The following is a 25,089-nucleotide window of genomic DNA, read 5'->3' on the forward strand; positions in this document are numbered from 1 at the left end:
GTTAGGGAGGGAGTTCCAGGATTTTGATCCAGCGACAGTGAAGGAACAATGATATATTTCGAAGTCAGGATGGTGAGTGACTTGGAGGGGAACTTCTGAGTGGTGGTATTCCCATGTATCTGCTGCCCTTATCCTTCTAGATGATAGTGGTCATGGGTTTGGAAGGTGCTGCTTAAGGAGCCTTGGTGAGTGGATTGCTACTGAACATAACATGCTGTGTGTGCCGTGGTCGACTTATTAAGACCCTTAACAGTCAAACCAGCAACAACAACAGCTTATATTTATATAGCACCTTTAACCATAATGAAACGTTACAAGGCATTTCACAGGAGCTTTATAAAACAAGCCCATAAAAAGAGATAAGAAATTAGGTCAGATAACCAAAAGCTTGGTCAAACCGATTAGTTTTAAGAACTGTCTCAAAGAAGGAAAGTGAGTAGAGAGGCCGAGAGGTGTAGGGAGGAAATTCCATAGCTTAGGGCCTAGGCAACGGAAGGCATGGCCACCAATTGTGGAGCAATTATGATTAGGAATGCACAAGAGGCCACGATTAGAGGAGTGTAGATACCTCAAAGGGCCGTGAGGCTGGAGGCAATTACAGGGATAGGGAGGGGCAAGGCCATGGAGGGATTTGAAAATAAGGATGAGAGTTTTGAAATCAAAATGTTGCTTGACCAGGAGCCAATGTAGGTCGGTCAGCACAGAGGTGATAGGGGAACAGGTCTTGCTGCGAGTTAAGACAAGAGCAACAGCATTTTGGATGACCTCAAGTTTATGGAGAATAGAATGTGGAAGACCAGCCAGGCTTGTGTGTGAGTAGTCAAACCTAGAGGTATCGAGGGCATGGGTGAGGGTTTTAGCAGCAAATGAGCTGAGATGGGGTAAAGACAAGCGATGTTATGGAGGTGGAAAAAGGCAGTCTTAGAGGTGGTACGTATATGAGGTCAGCAGCTCATCTCAGGATCAGATGTGCCATCAAGGTTGCAAACAGACTGTTTTAATCCCAGACTTTTGCCAGGCAGACAGATGGGGTCAGTAGTTAGGGAATGGGGTTTGGAGTGGGGATCAAAAACAATGACTTCAGTCTTCCCAGTATTTAATTGGAGGAAATTTCTGCTCATCAAGGACTGGATGTCGGATAAGCAGTCTGATAGTTTTGCAACAGTGGAGGAGTCGAGAGAAGTGGTGGTGAGGTAAAGCTGGGTGTCATTGCCTACATGTGAAAACTAATACTGTGCCTTTGGATGAAGTTGCCAAAGGACAGCATGTAAATGGGAAATAGGAGGGGCCAAGGATTGATTCTCAGAGGACAACAGAGGTAACAGTGCAGGAACAAGAAGAGAAGCCATTGCAATTGACTCTCTGGCTATGATTAGATAGATAAGAATGGTACCATGTGAGAGCAGCCCCACCCAGCTGAATGATAGTGGAGAGGCATTGGAGAAGGATAGTGTGGTAAACCATGTCAAAGGCTGCAGACAAGTTGAGAAGGATGTAGAGGGAAAGTTTATCTTTGTCACAGTCACATAGGATGCCATTTGTGACTTTGATAAGAGCATACCATAGTGGGGCAGAAACCTGGTTGGATGGATTCAAACATGAAATTCTGGGAAAATGGAATCGTTTCGGGAAATGATAAGACACTTAAGGATTTTGAAAAGAAAAAGTAGGTTGGAGATAGTAGTTTGCAAGGACAAAAAAAATCAAGGATTAGTTTTTAAGGAGAGGGTCTTAAGCAGTTCGTGAAAGGATATGTTGGAGACTGCTACCCGAATGGTAAGATTTTGTTTACTTGCTTTTTTGTGGAGCTGCAATGAGCACTTCTGACCACTGCTCACCTCCTCTTGATTGCCTGTCTGAGGTAGCCTCCTGATTCAGGCATTACATAATTTCTAGGCCTTCCAGAAAGGCTTGTATCTCTCAAAAAGAGGGAACAAAACTGATAATTGAAACCAGAATGCCTCAGCTTAGTTGCTAAAGTTCTAAAATATTTTACTTCACCATTAATTACTGTCATCAATCTTATTGTGGAAGTTCTACCCTGTTTAAATCACATCAATACACTTTATAGCTATCCTACATTCAGGAAACTTGAACTGTACCAAAGGGCAATCTTTAAATAGCATCTTAGATAGTTTGTAAAAAGATAGTTTGTAAAAAGATATGTTTGTTATATCACTTACAGCATCCTGCAAATGCAAAGGTTGAAATGAACTCAAGATAAATGCAGATGATGATAATTAGCATCTTAGCTCATCATATAGAATCCAACCCCACCCCAATCATAACAACTGTTACTTATAAATATCTGTTGATGCTTTTAAAAATACACGTTTGTTGCCTAGATAAGCTGACAGAGAATCAGAATGTTGTTGGTTAAGATTTAATTATGTATTAATGAATCACATGGGGAGCAGATGGCAAAAATATGAACAAATCACCAAATGATGTATCATTTGATGTCATCATTAACCATTGCAGCCTGTTATGACTCGGAGACGTGTCTATACTTGCTGTAATTATGCTTCTCCAGCCCAACACCTACAAATAAATCAACAACGAGACATCAGTTTATTAGTGGAATTGGCAGCAGTAATTATGAAACTCAAACATTTGAAACCAGGTGAAGGGAAACTCAGCATCAGATACAAATACCTTTGAGTCCACACCCAAATCTATTGAATATTCTTCTTCCAAAGTTTTTTTACATTTTTTACATTGTCCACCAAAAGCAGAACAAATCCTATCCAGCCAATTACCGCCCCATCAGTCTACTCTCAATCATCAGCAAAGTGATGGAAGGGGTCATCAACAGTGATATTAAGCGGCACTTACTCAGCAATAACCTGCCTACTGACACTCAGTATCTACTATCTTCAGCTGCTTCATCAATTACCTTTCCTCCAACGTAAGGACAGAAGTGGGGATGCTCGCTGATGATTGCACAATGTTCAGCACCATTCGCGACTCCTCAGACACTGAAACTGTCCATGTCCATATGCAGCAAGACCTGGGCTGGAATTTTACTGCCCTCTTGGGGTGGGGACGGGGCCATAAAATGAGGTGAGGCATTCTAAACTCCATTGACTACGGCGGGACCGTAAAACCCCACTGGCGTAAAATTCAGCCCCTGGACAATATTCAGGCTTGGGCTGTTAAGTGGGAAGTAACATTCATGCCATACAAGTGTCAGGCTATGACCATCTCCAACAAGAGAGAATCTAACCATCTTTTCTTGATATTCAATGGCACTATCATCACTGAATCCCCCACTATCAACATACTGGGGGTTACCAGAAACTGAACTGGACCAGCCACATAAATACTGTGGCTACAAGAGCAGGTCAGAGGCTGGGAATTCTGCAGTGAGTAACTCACTTCTGACTTCCCAAAGTCTGTCCACCATCTACAAGGCAGAAGTCAAGAGTGTGATGGAATACTCTCAAATTGTCTTGATGAATGCAGCTCCAACAACACTCAAGAAGCTTGACACCGTGCAGGACAAAGCAGCCCATTTAACTGGTACCCCATCCACCACTGACACACAGTGGCAGCATGTATACCAGCTACAAGATGCATTGCAGCAACTCACTGAGGCTCCTTCGACAGCACCTTCCAAACCCGCAACTCTACCACCTAGAGGAACAAGGGCAGCAGATGCATGGGAACACCAACACCTGCAAGTTCCCCTCCAAGCCACTCACAACCTTCAGTATAATGTAGTTGAACAAAGAACAAAGAAAGTACAGCATAGGAACAGGCCCTTCGGCCCTCCAAGCCTGCGCCGATCATATTGCCCGTCAACTAAGACATTTTGCACTTCCAGGGTCCGTATCCCTCTATTCCCATCCTATTCATGTATTTGTCAAGCTGCCTCTTAAATACCACTATCGTACCTGCTTCCACCACCTCCTCTGGCAGCGAATTCCAGACACTCACTACCCTCTGCATAAAAAAACTTGCCCCGCACATCTCCTCTATAGTTTTCTCCTCTCACCTTAAATCTATATCAAACCTGAATCAAAAAGCAGGGAAGTTGTGTTAAACTTGTGTAGACCACACTTGCAGTACTTCGTATAGTTCTGGCCACCATATGACAAAAAGGTACAGAGATACTGGAGATGTTGTAAAAAGGATTTACTAAGGTGAAACCAGAACTGAGAGGTTATAATTGCCAGGAAAGACTGAAGACCCTGGGGCTGGGATGGCCTGATTGAGGCTTTTTAATTTAATGAAGGGATTTGCTCAGGTAAAATGAAAGTAGATGCTTCCATATATGGGGGTATCCAAAATTATGTATGAAAAATAAACACAAGTCCAGAGCATTCGGTCAAATAGTGCATTTCTGTGCTGAAAGTTCTTTGCAAAAAATAACCCCTTCATTGAACTTGCTCTGTTTCCCCTGGTTGTACCATGTTTGGTCATCTTTTACCTATTCCCTTCAGAATCTTGAATTTGAGCCATTTTTGAACATTTTCTTCTCCAGACTAAATAATCTAAGGCTCTCCTTGTTGTTGGAACGGTTTAAAGTAGGTATAAGTTTAGTTGCTGTTTTCTCCACTGCTAACAATGCTTGGATGTCCTCAATGCAGTACTGTAAACAGAAACAGTGCTCACCAGTACCTTGTACACTCATTGTACCCACTGGAGTTTGTGCTCCATTCATGTGGCTACATATCCCAAGATCCATTACTGTACTATGCTTGTTTCAGTGAGTTATCTATCAATGTTCACATCTCTCTCATGTTGTAGCATGTAGTCTAGAGATAATTATCCTATATTCCCACCTATTATTTCCCTTCCCTAGCCTCAGTACCTGGCATGTTTCCACATTAAATACTATTTTCCACTCATCACCCCACCTTCCTAACCAATGAAGGTCGCATTATCTCTTCCCGAGAGTTCAAAGCCCCACCAATGTGTGTCCTCTCCAAACAGAGGATATTTTTTTCTGATCCCCAGCTCTAATAATTTATAATGTTAAAACAGAAATACCCATAGCTCTGATCCCTGCAACACACATCTGATGACCCCTTGTCATGTTGACTAAGCTTCATTCACTACCAGCCATTACTTTCTCTGGTATAGCTTATTTTTAACTAAATCTTGCCTTTGTTTCCATGTCTTTCTGCCAGTGGACTTACTACTTGTTTGGCATGGTATCAAAAGCCTTGCTGAAATATAAATATGTAACATTCAGAAAATTTGTCTTACCAACAAAATCTGCCATTTCTTTAAAGAACTCTAGCATATTTGTTAGGAAAGACCTTCCTCCCATGAATCCATGTTGACTCCCACACCATATCTATTGTATTTTGTTACCCCTTCTTCATAATGCCTTCTAATAAGTTATCACAACCAACATTAGGCTCATTGATTTGTAGTGTTCTGAATGATTCGTCTTCCAATCCACAGGCTACTTTCACTTTGAATGGTCCCTTAAAGACAGCGGCAAACACATTACCAATTTCACTAGTTACTTCGATGCACTCTTGCATCTAATCCATCTTGACGTTGTCTTTTCTGTTATATTATTTGCCTATCTGTGAATGCTTCATCTGAAAACTCCATTTAATATAATTTTTTCCCAGTTTCCTACTGGTAAATTGAAGCTGCCCATATCCATTGCACTTTTTCCTGTGTACGCTTCTCTTATTTGACCATTGAGTTCAGGTCCAGTCCTCCCTCCTGAACTGGTGAACTACAGCAGAAGTCTATAACTAATTTCCTTCCTCACGCCTTTCCACAGGGTTTAGATCCACAGATCAGATATGCCCATTCCTGTTGGGTCTTATATGAAAGTTCTTTTTCAAATAAAAGGTTTCTCATGTTTTTTCTTCCTCTGGAAATTATCTGTATCCATGTACATTTGTCCAATCCATATTAATGTTGAGCTAGATCTCGGCACTATTTTATCAGTCTTTCTTTCTTGCTAGCAGTGATTTCCATATTTTCCCTACTCCCTAGATTGATGAAAAACAAAAACAGAAATGCTGGAAACGTTAAGTCAATCAGCATCTGTGGAAGGAAAAGATGAGTTAACCTTTCATCAGAATTCTTGCATCTGCAGTTTTTTGCTTTTTGCCTCAGACTAATGTGTTTATTTATTGTCAGTGTTTTCCCGTGTACAAAAATCCTTATGCTCCAACATCTTGATCTTCTATATCAGTGTCTACACTTGAATCACTATATACTAGACCCTGTCCTATGTCATCACATTTCTACCTCTGTCATTGTCCTATGTCATCACATATCAACCTCTGTCACTGTCCTATGTCATCACATATCAACCTCTGTCACTGTCCTATGTCATCGCTTTTCTACCTCTGTCACTGTCCTATGTCATCACATATCAACCTCTGTCACTGTCCTATGTCATCACATTTCTACCTCTGTCATTGTCCTATGTCATCACTTTTCTACCTCTGTCACAGTCCTATGTCATCACATTTCTACCTCTGTCATTGTCCTATGTCATCACTTTTCTACCTCTGTCATTGTCCTATGTCATCACTTTTCTACCTCTGTCACTGTCCTATGTCATCACTTTTCTACCCCTGCCACTGTATGCTTCTCTTTTCTGGGCCTGTTCTGTTTGCCACTCCTGTTGCACTAGTTTAAATCTGCCTGTCTGCAAGGACAATGTTAATAGTCCATTCACAATCTTAAACCTTTCTCTATCTGATAGAGGGCTTTATCACTTGCAAGGATCTATCTACAACTCCCTAAAATATTAGCTGTTTAAGGCAATTGGTAGATAAGTTGTAGAGATAAGATACATTCCTTGGTTCATGGAATACTCACTGTCTCTGTGTCAAAATCCTGGAACTCCCCTCTAACAGCACTGTGGGTCTACCTACACCACATGGACTCAGCGCTTCAAGAAAATAGCTCATCATTACCTTCTCAAGGGTAATTATGGATGGGCAACAAATTCTGGCCTAGCCACTTATGCCCACCACCCATGAATGAAAAAAAAAGCTGATTTCAGCTGAGCAATGGTATAGGTGTTAAAATTGCTTTCAAACTCCCTGGGAAAATAATAGTCCTTGGTTAACTAACTAATTTGAAAAGCAGCTGTGTCGCCTGAGAGTTAGTCATGCTCTTCTGTCTCCAAATGAATTAGCCTCCTTCTCAATAAGTTAAACCACTGCTTTCCCGATGGTAGGGTAGTAACCCCAATGGGTAACTAGTTGGGAAAAAAGGAACCACTATAATCTGCCAGAAATACCCTGTCATTTTGGTTTATTTAAATAATATTTCTCCAGCATTGAATATTAATTGTTCTAATATACTGCAAGGTTATGCAATTTGAATTTGTGAATTACTAGTGTCCTCGGCCCAACCCTCTTCAGCTGCTTCATCAATGACCTTCCTTCCATCATAAGGTCAGAAGTGGGGATGTTCGCTGATGATTGCACCATTCGTGACTCCTCAGATACTGAAGCAGTCCATGTCCAAATGCAGCAAGACCTGGACAATATCCAGGCTTGGGCTGACAAGTGGAAAGTAACATTTGCGCCACACAAGTGCCAGGCAATGACCATCTCCAACAAGAGAGAATCCAACCATCGTCCCTTGATGTTCAATGGCATTACCATAGCTGAATCCCCCACTATCAGTGCCCGGGGGGGGGTTACCATTGACCAGAAATTGAACTGGACTAGCCATATGAATACTGTGGCTACAACAGCAGGCTAGGAATCGTGCGACGAGTAACTCACCTCCTGACTCCCCAAAGCCTGTCCACCATCTACAAGGCACAAGTCAGGAGTGTGATGGAATACTCCCCACTTGCCTGGATGAGTGCGGCTCCCACAACACTCAAGAAGCTGGATACCGTCCAGGACAAAGCAATCCACTTGATTGGCACCACATCCACAAACATTCACTCCCTCCACCACTGATGCACAGTAGCAGCAGTGTGTACCATTGCAGGAATTCACCAAGGCTCCTTGGACTGCACCTTCCAAACCCATGACCACTATCACCTAGAAGGACAAAGGCACCAGATAGTTGGGAACCCCATCACCTGGAAGTTCCCCTCCAAGTCACTCACCATCCTGATTTGGAAATATATCGCTGTTCCTTCACTGTAGCTGGGTCAAAATCCTGGAGCTCCCTCTCTAAAAGCACTGTGGGTATACCTACACCACATGGACTGCAGAGGTTAAAGAAGGCAGCTCACCACCACCTTCTCAAAGGCAACTAGGGATGGGCAATAAATGCTGGCCCAGCCAGCGAAGCCCAAATCCCATGAATGAATAAAAAAAAATTACTGTAGGTTCCAAAAGATTGAATTTCTTCAGGCCCCTGTTCTAGTTTTCTTAATATCTTGTGGGGAAAGAAAAATCTATTCTGCAACTTGACAATTCAAAATCACTTATAAAGCTTGTTGAAGTGTGGTTTTAATAGCTTCATATTATTATGGTATTCCACTGCAAGTATACATTAAGCTGAATCTTGTGGATTGCCTGAACTTTTACCATGATCCAATAGAAGAGGTATTAAATGAAGATGGAATAAAAAGCATATTAAGATATTGTTGAGACAAATTTAGCTTTTATAAATATACATTTTAAACATTTTCGTGTAATTTTATAATAATAAAGTGCACCTAACAAGGTGAAATCATATCTTCTTCTTCATGTATATGTTTCAGTTCCATTGCACTAACATATTGGATTCTTCGAAGGACAATTCAAATTCTTATTTGATCTCCTAATGCAACTGGAAATACTTTGCTTGGTTTAATTTTCAGGTCCACTATATTATAGAGCCAGTAATAGTTTTGCAATGTAGTAGTTGAGTTTTGAAACCCACCCCAATTAATTAGTATTATGTGCAATGGTTTGTGAAATCTTCATTTAGTTTGTGAGCAAGCTAGTGCAAGTAGTTTTAATCTTGAAACTCTTAAAGAAGTTTTCTCAATTGAATTATCTACAACTCTCCATCTGCCTCTACCCATGCCTCACTTCCATTTCTGCTAAAACTCTTGTTGACATATTTGTCACCACCAGGTACAATTATTCCAGCGCTCTCTTACCTGCCTCACAAGTTCCACTATACCTAAATTACAACTTGCCCAAAACAGTGCTTCCCATATTCTAACCTGCACACAAACAAGCTGCTCTATCATCCGTGCTCACCCATGCTTCAACAAATTAAATTCAAAAGGAATCCTTTTCCTCATCTGCTAATTCCTTCATAGCCCCGCCCTTCCCTACAATTACAACCACTTCCAACCCTATGTGCCAGCATGTGTCTTCTGCACTTTTGCTGCCACTGAGTGCCCCCCACCAATTGCTCCATTCAGAAATCTTCAACCCATACTCTGGAGTACCTTCATTTTGCTATAATCTCCTTCCTTCAAACACCATCCCCATTTTCACCATGTCTTTGATAACTTCTCTTAACATAATCCTTTTCCCATTACTGTTCAGAACAATGAGCAATAAATTGAGAAAGATGGGCAGTAAATGCTGGCCTAACCAGTGACTCCTACATCCCATGAATGAATAATAAAATAATACTAACCAGATACTGAACAGTGATGGGAAAAAGATTAGGTTAAGAGAGGTTATCAAAGACATGGTGAAAGAGTTAGTTAGCACTCTGTGAAGCACTGTGGTATGTTTTATTATGTTGAAGAAATTTTACAGAAAAATAAGCACTTGTTGCTGGCAGGATGCTTTCCTCCAACTTAGCTATGTTACATATTGAATTGCACTTTCTAAACCACTTAAAATTGTATCCAAATTTTATTAAATTCAAACAATTATGTTTTGCTCTCATGCCCGAAATTACAGTTTTTTCCAATTTGTGCATTGTAAATTCAGGAACATTTTTAAAAAAAGATAAGCAAAGTTACGTTGATTAGTCAGTTTATTTAAAATACTTGGCTACTAGGGAGCCATCTTGTGTCATGTCTGTGGAATGTCACTTGGTGTTATTCAAACATAATTTGTTGCTGAGCTTCAGGACAAAAAGGTCACAGCAATTTTTTAAATCAATAAATGGGATGTGGGCATTGCTGGCAATGCCCATCCCTAATTGCCCTTGAAAAAGTGGCAATGGCCTTCTTGAATCACTACAGTCCATGTGGTGTAGGTACACAATGCTGTCAGGGAGGGAGTTCCAGGATTTTGGCCCAGCAACACTGAAGGAACGGCAATAGTCAGGATGTGGTTGTGCTTCCGTATGCCTGTTACCCATGTGCTTCTGGGTGATAGAGACCGTGGTTATGTAAGATTCTGTTGAAGAAGACTTTGAATCTTTTGGATGGTACACAGAATCAAAGAATCGTAACGGCACGGAAGGAGGCCATTCAGCCTATCGTGTCTGCACTGGCTCTCCACTGAGCATTATGACCTAGTGCCATTGCCCTGCCTTTTTCCTGTACCCCTGCACCTTGTTTCTATTCAAATAATCATGAATGCCTTGATTGAACCTGCCTCCACCACACTTCCAGGCAGTGCATTCCAGACCCAAACCACTTGTTGTGTGAAAAGGTTTTTTCTCAAGTCACATTTGCTTCTTTTGCAAATCACTTTAAATCTGTGTCCTCTCGTTCTTGATCCTCTTAGGAGTGGGAACAGCTTCTCCCTACCTACTCTGTCCAGCCCCCCTCATGATTTTGAAGACTTCTATCAAGTCTCCTCTCAGCCTTCTCCTCTCCAAGGAAAACAGTCCCAACTTCTCCAATCTATCCTCATAGCTGAAGCTTCTCATCCCTGGGACCATTCTTGTAAACTTCTTCTGCACTCTCTCCAACGTGTTCACATCCTTCCTGTAATGTGGCGCCCAGAACTGTACACAATACTCCAGCTGAGGTCTAACGAGGGTCTTATATAAATTCAGCATAGCCTCCCTGCTCTTGTACTCTATGCCCCTGTTAATAAATCCCAGGATACTATATGCATTATTAATTGCTCTCTCCACCTGTCCTGCCAACTTCAATGATCTATGCACATTTACACCCAAGTCTTTGTGCTCCTGCACCTCCTTCAAAATTCTATCCCTTATTTTATATTGTCTGTCCATGTTCTTCCTACCAAAATGCATCACCTCACACTTCTCCACTTGGAACTTCATCTGCTACCTATCTGCCCAGTCCACCAGCTTGACTATGTCCTCTTGAAGTTCCACACCATCCTCCTCGCAGTTCACAACACTCCCAAGCTTTGTATCATCAGTAAACTTTGAAATTGCCTCCTGCACACCAAGATCGAGATCATTAATATGTATTAGGAAAAGCAAGGATCCCTGGGGTACTCCATTACAAACCTTCCTCCAGCTGGAAAAACATCCATTGACCATTACTCTCTGCTTTTTATTTTTCAGCCAATTTTGTATCCACATTGCTACTGCCCCTTTTATTCCAAGAGCAATAACTTTTCTCACAAGTCAGTTGTGTGGCACTGTATCAAATGCCTTTTCAAAGTCCATGTACACCACATCAACAGCATTACCCTCATCAACCTTTTCTGTTACCTCTTCAAAAAACTCCAGCAAGTTAGTTAAACATGATTTCCCCTTTAGAAATCCATGCTGGCTCTTCCTTATTTTTCCATGTGACTATGAATTCTATCCCGAATAATTGTTTCTAGAATCTTGTCCACCACTGAACTTAAACTGACTGGTCTGTAATTGCTGGGCTTATCCTTACAACCTTTTTTGAACAAGGGTGTAATGTTTGCATTCTCCAGTCCACAAGCACCCCCGAGCCTAGGGAAGGATGAAACATTATGGCCAGTGCCCCTGCAATTTCTACTCTCACTTCCTTCAATATCCTTGGATGCATCTCGTCTGGTCCCAGTGTCTTGTCAACTTTAAGTACTGACAGTCTATCCAATACCTCCTCCTTATCAATTTTGAACCCTTCTAATGACAGTTTCCTTGTTTGTCACCATGACCTGGGTAGCATCTACCTCCTTGGTAAAGACAGATGCAAAGTATTCATTTAATACCTCAGCCATGACCCCTTTTAGATCCCTAATCGGCCCTACTCCTGCTTTTACCACCCTTTTACTATTTATATGCCTATAGAAGATTTTGGGATTCCTCTTTATGTTGGCTGCCAGTCTTATCTAATAATTCCTCTTCGCTTCTCTAATGTGCTTTTTCACCTCCCCTCTGAGCCTTCTGTATTCCTCTTGGTTCTCAATTGTACTCTCTACCTGACACCTGTCATAAGCACACTTTTTCTTTATCTTACTTTCAATCTCCTTTTTCATCCAGGCATCTCTGGACTTAGTTTGCCCCATCTTTCCCTTTCGATGGGATATACCTTGACTGTGCCTGAACCAATTCTTTTTTGATGGTAGCCTATTGTTCAGCTACAGATTAACTTTGCTTTTTCCTGAAAGTGTGCTTTATGTAAAGCAAGCATAACTTTGCAAAAACAAAACTTAATAAAAATTATTTTTCAGAGAACTAACTGATATTCAGAAAACAGCAGTGATTTGAAAGAAATTCAAACTTAGTTTTAAAAGTTAGAAATTTCATCTTAGTTCATTCAGATGGAAATTCCTCTATCCAATATTGTGAATCACTGTTGTAGAGAAACCACATTTAAGAACTGCCAGAGTTCTTGAATCATAGAGTTTATTTAAGAGGAAACATTCAGATTTCCCTACATCAGTGGAGAATGAATTGCTTAACTTCCCTGTTTGGTTTGCAGTTATGACAAAGACATTTTAGTAATGCGCAGTTTTGAACATGAACTGCAGAAAATTGTGTTTACATTATGGTTTGGTGTATAAGCGTTGTACAAAGAGTTTCCATTTCCAATATTTCAGTATAATCATAATCAAACTGCGAGTGAGATTCCAGTTTACACACTAACTACAGCTTTGTTGTGATGTGCCCTGAATGAACGCTCATTAACTAAAAAGGTTTCTTTGGATTGCTTAGTGGGTGGATGTCCTGTCTAGTGTGTAACAGAGGCATAAAGACCAGAAAAACTCCTGGTTTAATGCCAAGCCTATGCAGATTGGGTGAAAAAAATTAGGGTTAGCACCTGTTGTTGATGAAGGCATGTGCGTGGACATTGGTTGAAGATGGAATTGGTTTTGATTGTGATGACTCTATGACCAAATAGCTTGCTATCCGTGAAGAATTACAAGGTGTTATAAAGTTTCTGGTACCCAAGAAACAATACCCTGCAGTATGAGCTTCTAAGAGAGAAGGGGAAAAATACATGGGTGGGTGAAGGAGAGAAAGACAAAAAAAATCACTGGAAACCCCATAGATAAATTACATAATGGTGAGATTTTTCACATTTTCACTAAGTGTATGCACAAGATGCCCCAACAGTATCTTTGTGTTGCTTTTAAATATGTGCATAATCTAGGACTCACACATGAATCATGAAATTTAATTCATCAGTGAAAAATCAACTGAGTTGCACAATGATTTTGCAAGTTTTAATCCTATGCATTGCTTGGTTTGGCTTTAAAACAAATGGATTTTTCCCGAAGGTCTTTTATTTTCACTGATGAGAACAGTAATTTAAGAACCATGATAAAAGTAGTAATGCTTAAGAAAAAAATCAAATTTATGATGAGTAGAAATGTAGAATTTCAAACTGAACTTCAGCACACACTTTGGAACACGAGAAAGATCATTTGGGTGAACAATTAACCATTTTTCCTTTACCGAAAAAGAATGGTTTCTGTTGTCAAAAAACAAGTTCATACTGTTAAATACCCAAAAAAACACATCATGACTTTAACATGAATTTGCATTTTTGATCAGCTTTACCTACAGGCACGAATGGTGGGTGATTGGTCCAGACTGCTGCGTCCAACAATTCAGTTTGCCTTAATTGCATGTTCAGTTTATGTGGGTCTTTCACGTGTGTCTGATTACAAACACCATTGGAGTGATGTATTGACTGGACTCATCGAGGGAGCTGTTGCCGCCATACTAGTTGTAAGTAGAAACAAATTCTTCATTTATTGCACTGTCATCATTGACCATTTATCGCTAAAGCAAAATACTGCAGGAGCAGGAAATTTGAAATAAAAACAGAAAATGCTGGAAGTACTCAACAGGTCAGGTGGCATCTATGAAGAGAGAAAGTGATAATGTTTCAGTTTGATAACCCTTCATTTCAACTAGTGAACTTATTTGTTATATAATTACCATTCAAGTGAATAGGTAACTTACAGAAAAATCAAATTTTTAGCTTGAAAAATTTGCATTATGAATTTGTAAGTTTCAGCTTGGTTTCAATCACAAAGCATAAGTGATCATTATCAGGTACGTTAATTCACAATGCTAACACAATACTGCTTTGCTTAAACAAATATTATTGCCTTACATTCAACTGTTTATCGAAATGCTACAACTTACACACAACTATAAAGGACAATCAGTCTCTTGAGCCTACTCAACATTTCTGTTTGCTAAGACAGCTCCAATGTGTTTTCCTGACTATGGATGAGCACTTGAGGGAAATAGCTTGTAGGGCTGTAGGGATAGAGTGGGGGAATGGAACTTACTGATTACAGAGAGTCGGCATGAACTCAAAACGCCAAATGGCCTCCTCTGTGCCATAATGACACTCGACTATTCTAAATATCCCCATATACATTTGCTTCTCAACTAAGTATCCCTCTCCCTCTTAAACACCTCAAGTGAATATGGTGTGGGCCTGTGTCTTCCACATTCTCACCACCATTTGTATGAAGATTTTTTTTTTCCTGGATTCAACTTTCAGCAGCTTAACTCAAAATCTAAAATCAAGTCTCATTAGTCTGGATACAGCATTAGAAGGAAGAGTAACTCTCTACTGATGTTGCTAACTCTAAATTATTTCAAATATCTCAATTAAATTATTCCTTCAGCTCTGCATTTTCAGAAAATGGAACTCGTGATCACCAGGTTTCTCACAATAGCATCCCTTCATTGCCCTGGTTTCTTTCAATGCAGGTAGAGCAGCCAAAACTGGAAAAATTCTAAAACAAGCAAATAAAAATTGAAAGATCCCACATGCTAACTCAGACCTTTTGTAAGTTAACTGGAAAATTAATTTACCATATAAATGAACAGACATATAGTGAAATTACCGTTTACATATGATAAAAATAAAACTTCTCATTGCTCATTGTTTTAACCATAAAAAATAGGATTGTGTATCAGAGAACAGGAAAATTATGACAAATCACTTAATCCCTGCCTAAGCATTAACTCAGCGACATTAACTCTTTAAGTTTTTGCATAACAATAGAAGACTGTGGCATGAAGCATTGGGTTACACACACTGGTACTCTTTACCAAAATCCTGGCAACTAACAAGGTACCAATTTCCTGCAAGAGATCAAATTCAGACAATTTTAGGTAGAATTTTTGGATGTAGTTTTATTCTGCCTTCCCTGGCTGGCTATGCTAAATATGGTGGGTCAACAACAACTTGCATTAAATAGTGCTTCTAATGTAGAAAAAATGACCCAGGGGAAGATTGGGAACCAGTGTAGGTGAAGAAGGACAGGGATGATGATTAACAGGACTTGGTGCAGAGTTGTCGATAAGCTGAAGTTCAGGATGGCAGAGCCTGCCAGGAGAGAAATGGAATATTTGAATCTGGAGGTGGCAAAGGCATGTTTGAGCATCTCAGTAGCAGATGAGCTGAGGTAGGTGAGGAGGTGAGTAATTTGGAGAGGTGGTATTTGTGATGGAGAGGATATGGGGGGGCAGAGTAGGGATACAAATAGGGCATTTTCAAGTTCGCAGGCTAAGTTGCAAGGATCAGTGCTGGGGCCTCAGCTATTTACCATTTATATTAATGACTTAGATAAAGAGACAGAGAGTAATCTAAGTTGGCTTTACAAAGCTAGGTGGGAATGCAAGCAGTAAGGAGGACACATAGAGGCTGCAAAGCAATGTAGGCAACAAGGAGACAGATGGAACATAATTTGGGAAGGTATGAGATTATTCATAGAACCATAGAAAAGTTATGGTACAGAAAGAGGCCATTCAGCCCATCGTGTCTGCGCCTGCCAAAAAGAGAAAAAAGAAACTAGCCGCTCATTTTAATCCCATTTTCCAGCACATGGTCCATGGCCTTGCAGGTTACAGCAGCTTAGATGCAGATCCAGGTACCTTTAAATTGAGTTGAGCATTTCAGCCTCAACCACCAGCTTAGGCAGTGAATTCCAGATGCCCACCACACTCTGGGTGAAAATGTTTCTCCTCATGTTGCCTCTAATCCTTCTACCAATCACCTTAAATCTAATTCATTTTGATAGTAAGAACAGAAAAGCAGAATATTTTTTAAAAGGCATGAAACTTATAAATGTTGATGTTCAGACGGACTTGGGTATCCTAACAAGGGACATTGTTAGTATGCAGCTTCAGTAGGAAGGCAATGGCACGTTGGCCTATATTGCAAGGGGATTGAAGTACAAGGAATAGGAAGTCTTGCTACAATTATACGGGGCTTTGGTCAGACCACACTTGGGGCAGAATTTTATCCTTGGCAGGCGGGCTCGGGGGTGGGGGGGCTGGTGTTTGGGAAGCTGACTGCCACCTGCAGTTGGCACCGGACCACTGAGCGCTGCCTGTGTGGGGCAGTGGGCGGGGAAGAGGAGGGCGAGCGGGCTGAGTGCTTCATAATCTCTGTGCCTCAGGGAGATTAAGCTTTTTTAAGAAAGAAAATAAAAATGTAATGAAATATGTCCCCTCATGTCACTCACATGAGCAAGGACATGTTATTAATTCAATTGTTAAACTTTTATTTTTATTTGCTTTTGGAAACCTCACCCTGCCTGTGGATGAGGTTTACAAAAAAATGCAAAGGCCGCTTGGCCTTTTTGCCTGCCCACCAACCGTTAGGTTGGACAGGCAGCGAAAAATTTAGGTTAATTGATTATTTAATGGCCTTAACAAGTCTTTTAATTGTCGGCGGACGCACAGCTGGCTCCGGTGCACGCCTGCCGACTGCACTATCGCGCGAGTGAGTGTTGACGTCGGGACACTTGGCCGACGTCAGCGCGTGTCATTTCATGCTCGAGCAGGTCGGGCGCAGTTCTGGTCTCTGTATCTAAGGAAAGATATACTTGTTTGGAGGTGGCACAGCAAATGTTCACTAGCTTGGTTCCTGGGATGAGGTTATCCAATGTTGAGAGCCTGAGTAAATTGGGCCTATACTCTCTGGATGTTTAGAAGGACGAGAGGTGATCTCATCAAAACATAAAAGGTTATGAAAAAGCTTGAGAGGGCAAACACTGAGGAGGTTGTTTCCTGGCTGGGGAAACAAGAACAAGGGGGCACAGTATCAGGATAAGGCCCCGATCCTTTATGACTCAGATGGAGAAACTTCTTCACGTAAAGGGTTATGAACCTTTGGAATTGTCTACCCCAGAGAGTTGTGGATGATTCATTACTGAATATATTTAAAATGTCTAGATTTTTGGTCTCATGGAATCAGGCGATATAGGTAGTGGGCAGGAAAGCAGGGTTGAGGCTGAAGATCAGTCGTGACCATATTAAGTGGCAGGGAAAGGCTTGACAGGCTCCAGCACAAAGTAGAATGGGGTGCCAAAGTTCAACCTGAGGAAATGGCTGGTGGCGGGTATGGAATTGGTCGCAAGGGTACTAAGTTTGTAGCGCGCATCAGGGCAATGGATGTGACCTGAGAGTAATTGTGGCACAGAAAGGCCATTCAGTCTATCGAGTCTATGCTCCATTAAATCTCCCCTCAATCTCCTTTTCTCTAAAGAGAACAACACTAGTTTCTCTAGCCTAACCTTGTAGCTAAAATCCCTTTCCTTGGAACCATTTTGTAAATCTCCTCTGCACCCTCCTCACTCTTAAATTGTGGTGACCAGAACTGGATGCAATGTGGCATCATGTTTGCCACTTTTCAGTCCTCTGCCATCTCTCTTGTATCTAGGGAACATTGAAAGATTATGGGAAGCCATTCTGCTACCTTTACCCCCACTTCGCTTAGCAACATGGCTTATAAGTCGGACAAGGCGACATAGCCACACCTACCAGTACATCCCATCAATTTTTGCCCACAAATTGCCTCTTCTAACTATAGTTTGTCAGCATCTCCTTCCTTAGTAAACATTGACACAAAGTACTCATTAAGTATTTTCACCTTGGACAAAGTGCTTAGAGTGGTAGAGCAAGGTCCACCCTGCCTCTTACCAGCCCCTTACTATTTACATGCCAGAAGATTTTTGGCATCCCTTTTATGCTAATTGTCATTCTATTCTCATTCTCTCTATTTTGCTATAGAAATAATAGTGAGACTAACAGTGCTCACTGTTATCAAAGTGTAAATCGGACAGTAACTTCCAGCATATGCTCACACACTGTTAAACATGAAGCCCTGGAAATTGCTGGCAGAGTTGCCCTGAATCTTCAAAAAAGAAAGATTCACTACAACAGAATGTCCAAGAGACTCGGCATCGAAACAAATAGAACAGAGTGAAGTTGCGATACAAACATGATACTTGCAAGGAAAAGTTTTGCCCTGCTTATTCCAATGTAATCAAATTTTTAACATCCTTAAAGTCTTATCTGACACTGAAAATTAACTTCTACGTGTTATCTTATTCATTTATTAAAATGTAAATATTTAAAGACTTTTTTCTTTTCGTCTACGACTCCCTTAGTCCCATCCTGCTTTCCCTCTTTATTTTGCTTTCTATACATGATTCGAACATTCAAACTTATATCTTCTGCTTTGGAACTCTGCTCAATATTAATTCTACAATCTGATTGGTTAGTGATTGTTGCTTTCCCCATAAGAGGGTGCTGTGCCAAAAAGCTAGGTAATGGATGGGGTAAAAATTGATAGGCAGGATGTACTGGAAGGGCTGGCTATGCGTAAGAGTGAATATCACCTGATCCGAATGATTTGCAAGCCAGGTTGCTAATCTCAGCAAGTTCCAGTACAAAATCCCACAGTCAGTGGGAAAGTGGTAAATGGTTGGTGGCATTTGTTCACTGCTGACTGCAAAATCCAGTCCAATGGTTTTGGTTTTCCTTATTTTTAACTGGAGAAAATTGCAGTTCATCTAAGATTGGAAGCTGAACAAACAATCTGACAACAGAGGATTGATAGGTGGTGAGAGAGCTGGGTGTCATCAGCATACTTGAACAAACTAACTCCATGTCTTTGGTTGATATTGCCATTGAGTGCCATTTATATCCTTGGGCCACTCTAAAACTAACGGTGCAGGGCTTAGAAGAAAAACCATTGCTGGAGATGCTTTGCTATGGTTTGACAAGTGAGAGTGGAGCCAAGTGACGACAGTCCCACTGAGCTGGACAATGGCGGAGGATGAACCACAATGTTTACTAACCTTGTGACGTGGAATAAATTCAGACCAATTGAAATGATGTCAAGGAACCACAGACAAGCTATTTAAAATAGTTTAATTCTCCAGGTGCTTTTCTGGAAAATTAACTTCAGTGCGACTAGTATTGAATTTTAATCTTTTAATGCTTTTCCCCCCCAAAATGTAAGGTTTGAAAAAATGTATTACAATCTCCTGCCTAGAGATACCACTAGATTACAACAATAATCTGTTTGTTTGGGTAAAATGCATAAAGAGAATCGAAAGGCAATTTATTCACAACCACCCCAATTGCCTGCTTCTCCCTGTCCCCTGTGCAAGCTGGTTGCAAATATTAGTCTAATACATCCTTTTTTAAAATCAGGTGATGTTTGTATCAGACTTTTTCAAAGTGAGAGTGCCCAGAATATCAGCAAAAGATGAGGAAAATTCACATACAACTCTACATGAGACACATGGAAACCATTATGGCAGAAATCGTCAGCAATAAAGATCGTCATGGGCATCAGCGAATGTAAATCTGTCTGATTGTATTACTGTCAAAACATAGTTTCATGATAAATACCTACTCAAGTTGATAACCGCCTATATGAATAAGCACCTGCTGCTATACCCTCAGAATCCACTTTGTTATATTAAATGTGCTTACATACAATTCAATTTTGTTTATAATTTCAATTCTTTTATTTGTACCTTCTTATAAAAACTGTTATCATTAAAAATGATGAGAAGCGGTTAGATTAGTGCAAAATGTAAAATGTTTATTAAAATAACATGAAGCTTATGTACAGTTTCAGCTGTTGGAAACTTGCTTTGATGGTACTTGAGTTCCACTACACACAATTTCGATGGAAAATAAAAAATTTACACAAAATCTGCCAATGCTCGTCTGTTGACTGTTTATTCCTTTATTAAAGAAATCTCTCCATGAAAATCTTCTGCTTCAATGTTGTTGGATATTTCACAACTCTCGCTGATTGGTTGATTTCAGCTTGAAAGTAGATAGCATTTGTGGTGCTTCTTCAAAATTATAAGTAAAGACTTGCAGCAAATACAATATCTCTTTTGATCTTGGTAATGCCTGAAAATAAAAGATAATCCTATATTAGAAAGAAGCAGCTTTCTGATTTGAAAAGAATTACCGAGTTCTCAGCAGTTGCTTTTTTATATTCACATTTATTTGCTTTGCTGCTGATGCCAACCAACAGATAACGATATAGACCTTAACAAAACTTTCAACTGCTTTGTTGGTTCAAACTGGGAAGTATGCAAGATCAAGCAATAGAAAACAGTTTTTCCCTGTAATGGAGCATCTCATTTCTTGCCTTGGCTCAGAACTAGCAACTTACTTCTCTCCTCTGAATGATATCCTGTTTCCTTCTGTAAGTCCTAACTTGTGCCAGGTCATGAATCCATGGGTGCTGATATGGCAGCCATTGGTCCCTTGGCCAAATAGCATTCATACTGTGTCAGACGAAGCAGTGAGTGTCAAGCAATTTAGCTCTGGGAGGACCTCATCACCATCCCAAGGGCCTGCCCTTGCAGAATATCTTTCCAGCATGCGTGAGGTTCACTGGTACACTTTACCCTCAGCTCAAGAATTCTGACAAAACCGACCTTGGCATCCCAATTGCAAAGATCAGTTACCACACACACTGAGAATAAACTCTGGAATTTTATCTTATTTTTGATTTAATATTAATTCCCATAAAGTTCATATAATGGTCTATGAATAAATACAAATGTTCATTTTCAATAGATATATTAATAAAATGTTGACTCTTGCACCACAACAGCGAAGTTTCATTAGCCTTATGACACTTACTGCTGTTAAACTACTAGATGAATCCAGGGTATTCTGACTCTTGCCTTTTTTGGTGCAGCCAAATGTATTTCTGCAGGGTCTGGCATTCCAATTTGCCAACTATCATGCATGTCTTTTCAAGGTCCAACTCTGCATGTTCAACATAAGGCTGACACATTCAGTAGCAGTAATGATCAGCCATGGTCTGAACCTTGGTTCAATTTCCACACAGGCACACTGCATTGTTAATTTATGGCGATGGTAGAGCTCTTTCCCACCACTTCACACAGCAGTACCTTGACTTCAGCAATCAAGAGTTAGGTGATGGACTACTTTTTCCACTTACCTACAGATTGAGGCCAGCACCTTGGGTTTTATTTTTTTCATGTTGATCTGTCTCTTAGTCCTTTGCTCCTTCAACCTTGCCATTAGCATAGCTGCTAATGGTTGAGATGTCTTTTAACACTTTTCAAAAGCTATCAGAATTTTTGTCCCCTATTGTGATATTCCCTACATCCCATTAAATTTATTTTGGATTGAACTTTCCTCTCATCTGTTCTTTAGATCTGCCCAAAAAATTATATGTGAAATCATGTCAATAAGCTGAACCTCAGGAGTGGGATAACTTTTCCTTTGAACTACCACCCATTTGACAGAAAAGGTAAATGTAATAACCATGAATATGACAAGATATTTTTCAATGAGAATAACATGACTACAAAATATGATTGCAAACAAAAAAAACTTATTTAAAGCTTGGCAATATGGCCCTCCTAACTAATAGTTATTTAAACACAAACCTTCTGCGAATTTGTTTTCCAGTTCTGTGTTTCCTATAGCCTTTGCTGCTTGACACATCTGTCGAAGGAGTTCTTCCAATCGTCTCATGCAACGAATTATGCTCCCTGTTTTAAAATTCAATAAAATGATTCATGTGTTACGTTGACAGAAAAATGACTTTATCCAGCAAATATAGGCTGTATTAATTTCATTAAAATTTTTGTAAGCTTCAATGAAGCAACCCATTGTCTCAAGTGTTAGCCTGGTGTTCTTTAATCAACTTTAATTTCACGATTTTGCTCCATATAACAAGCTGGTGCAAAACATCCTTATAAAATATTGCCAAGCAAGTAGTTCAGTTTTACAAAAAAGTTGGTGTATGTATCAAAAGGATAAATAATATAATGTTGGTCTGTGTAATGGTGCATGAGGATTCTAGCAACACATACTGGGGTGCAGAATTTTGACTGGCAGTTCCATAATTTTCAAGTTTACATATTAAAAGGAAAGCACCAGAATTGTTTTTTGTTTCTGTTCAAGGTCTGTTCTCTCCCTATCCACTATGTGCAACTGAAAATATCATCAATACATTTTATCATTAAAACAAAAGTCTCAAAATTTGCTACATAATGGAGACCCATCCTTTCAAATCTGTCACTTCAGTGATGTTAATTATGGACAGATGCTATTTGAATCCTAGATAAGAACAAAAACTTAGTTTTATAGCACTTATTATTGTACTCCGGACCCCATGAAGTCTCATGTCATCAGGTCAAACATGGGCAAGGAAACCTCCTGCTGATACTCCTGCACGTACCACCCTCCCTCAGCTGATGACTCCATTTTGAACATCACTTGGAGGAAGCATTGAGGGTGGCAAGGGTGCAGAATTTACTCTGGGTGGGGACTTCAATATCAATCACCAAGGGTGGCTCGGTAGCACCACTACTGACTGAGCTGGCCGAGTCCTAAAGGAGATAGCTGCTAGACTGGGTCTGTGGCAGGTTGTGAGGGAAACAACAAGAGGGAAAAACACACTTGACCTCATCCTCACCAACCTGCCTGCCGCAGTTGCATCTGTCCATGACAGTATCGGTAGGCATGACCACTGCAAAGTCATTATGGAGACGAAGCCCGCCTTCACATTGAGGATACCCTCAATCATGGTGTGTGGTACTACCACTGTGCTAAATGGGATAGATTTCAAACAGTTCTAGCAAATCAAGACTGGGTATCCATGAGGTGCAGTGGGCCATAAACAGCAGCAGATTTGTACTCGAACACAATCTGTAACCTCATGGCCTGGCATATCCCCCACTCTACCATTACCATCAGGCCAGGGGGGTCAACACTGGTTCAATGAAGAGTGCAGGAGGGCATGCCAGCAGCAGCACCAGGCATACGTAAAAATGAGGTGTCAACCTGGTGAAGCTATAACACGGAACTACTTGTGTGCCAAACAGCATAAACAGCAAGTGATAGAGCTAAGTGATTCCACAATCAACGGTTCAGACCTAAGCTCTGCAGTCCTGCCAAAACCTGCCGTGAATGGTGGTGGACAATTAAACAACTCACTGGAGGAGGAGGCTCTACAAATATCCCCATCCTCAATGATGGAGGAACCCAACACAGCAGTGCAAAAGATAAGGCTGAAGCATTCACAACAATCTTCAGCCAGAAGTGCCGAGTGGATGAACTATCTCGGCCTCTTCCGGAGACCCCCAGCATCACAGGTGCCAATCTTCAGCCAATTCAATTGACTCCACGTGATATCAAGAAATGGCTGAAGGCACGGGATACTGCAAAGGTTATGGGCCCTGACAATATTCCGGCAATAGTACTAAGACTTGTGCTTCAGAAATTGCTGTGCCCCTACCCAAGCTATTCCAGTACAGCTATAACACTGGCATCTACCCAGGTATGTGGAAAATTGCCCAGGTATGTCCTGTATACAAAAAGCAGGACAAATCCAACCCGGCCAATCAGTCTACTCTCCATCATCAGTAATGTAAGGGGTCATCAACAGTGCTATAATGCGGCACTTGCTTAGCAATAACCTGCTCACTGTTGCCCAGTTTGGGTTCCGCCAGGGTCACTCAGCTCCTGACCTCATTACAGCCTTGGTTCAAGCTTGGACAAAACAGCTGAACTGAGGATGTGTGTGACTGACCTTGACATCAAGGCAGCCTCAAGGAGCCCTAGGAAAACTGGAGTCAATGGGAATCAGGGGGAAAACTCTCTGCCGGTTCGAGTCATACCTAGCACAAAGGAAGATGGTTTGGTTGTTGGAGGTCAGTCATCTCAGCTCCAGGACTTCACTGCAGGAGTTCCTCAGGGTAGTGTCCTAGGCCCCACCATCTTCGGCTGCTTCATCAATGACCTTCCTTCCATCATAAGGCCAGAAGTTGGGATGTTCACTGGTGATTGCACAATGTTCAGCACCATTTGTGACTCCTCAGATACTGAAGCAGCCCATGTCCAAATGCAGCAAGACCTGGACAATATCCAGGCTTGGGCTGACATGTGTCAAGTAACATTCATGCCACACAAGTGTCAGGCAATGACCAGCTCCAACAAGAGAGAATCCAACCATCGCTCTTGATGTTCAATGGCATTACCATCACTGAATCCCCCACTATGAACATCCTGGGGGTTACCTTTGACCAGAAACTGAACTGGACTAGCCAGATAAATACTGTGGGTACAAGAGCAGGTCACAGGCTAGGAATCCTGAGAGGAGAAACTGACCTCCTGAGTCCCCAAAGCCTGTTCACCATCTACAAGGCACAAGTCAGGAGTGTGATAGAATATTTCCCACTTGCCTGGATGAGTGCAGCTCCTACAAGATTGAGGAAGCTGGACACCGTCCAGGACAAAGCAGCCCACTTGATTGGCACCACATCCACAAATATTCACTCCCTCCACCACCGATGCACTATAGCAGCAGTGTGCACCATCTACAAGATGCACTGCAGGAATTCACCAAGGCTCCTTAGACAGCACCTTCCAAGCCCATGGCCACTACCACCTAGAAGGACAAGGGCAGCAGATACATGCGAACACCACCACCTGGAAGTTCCCCTCCAAGTCACTCACCATCCTGACTTGGAAATATATTGCCATTCCTTTACTGTCGCTGGGTCAAGATCCTGGAACTCCCTTCCTAACAGCACTGTGGGTGTACCTACA

At 41.1% G+C, this 25,089-nt stretch overlaps 2 protein-coding genes across 6 annotated transcripts in view; one reads left to right on the plus strand and one right to left on the minus strand.

Moving 5' to 3' along the window:
- plpp1a (phospholipid phosphatase 1a) overlaps positions 1-20,193 on the plus strand; it is a 112,076-nt gene extending 91,883 nt beyond the window's left edge. For all 3 annotated transcript variants that reach the window (XM_078549751.1, XM_078549745.1, XM_078549757.1), the window contains exons 5-6: positions 13,759-13,935; positions 19,681-20,193. In XM_078549751.1, coding sequence (XP_078405877.1) covers positions 13,759-13,935; positions 19,681-19,806 — 303 coding nt within the window. In that variant the 3' untranslated portion in view covers positions 19,807-20,193. The remainder of the gene's footprint in view (positions 1-13,758; positions 13,936-19,680) is intronic.
- mtrex (Mtr4 exosome RNA helicase) overlaps positions 20,057-25,089 on the minus strand; it is a 157,808-nt gene continuing 152,775 nt past the window's right edge. For all 3 annotated transcript variants that reach the window (XM_078549726.1, XM_078549721.1, XM_078549716.1), the window contains 2 exons: positions 21,921-22,025; positions 20,057-20,397 (listed from right to left, as the gene is read on the minus strand). In XM_078549726.1, coding sequence (XP_078405852.1) covers positions 20,345-20,397; positions 21,921-22,025 — 158 coding nt within the window. In that variant the 3' untranslated portion in view covers positions 20,057-20,344. The remainder of the gene's footprint in view (positions 20,398-21,920; positions 22,026-25,089) is intronic.

The sequence above is a fragment of the Cetorhinus maximus genome, chromosome 1 (genome assembly GCF_964194155.1).
Source record: "Cetorhinus maximus chromosome 1, sCetMax3.hap1.1, whole genome shotgun sequence".
Lineage (NCBI taxonomy): Eukaryota > Metazoa > Chordata > Chondrichthyes > Lamniformes > Cetorhinidae > Cetorhinus > Cetorhinus maximus.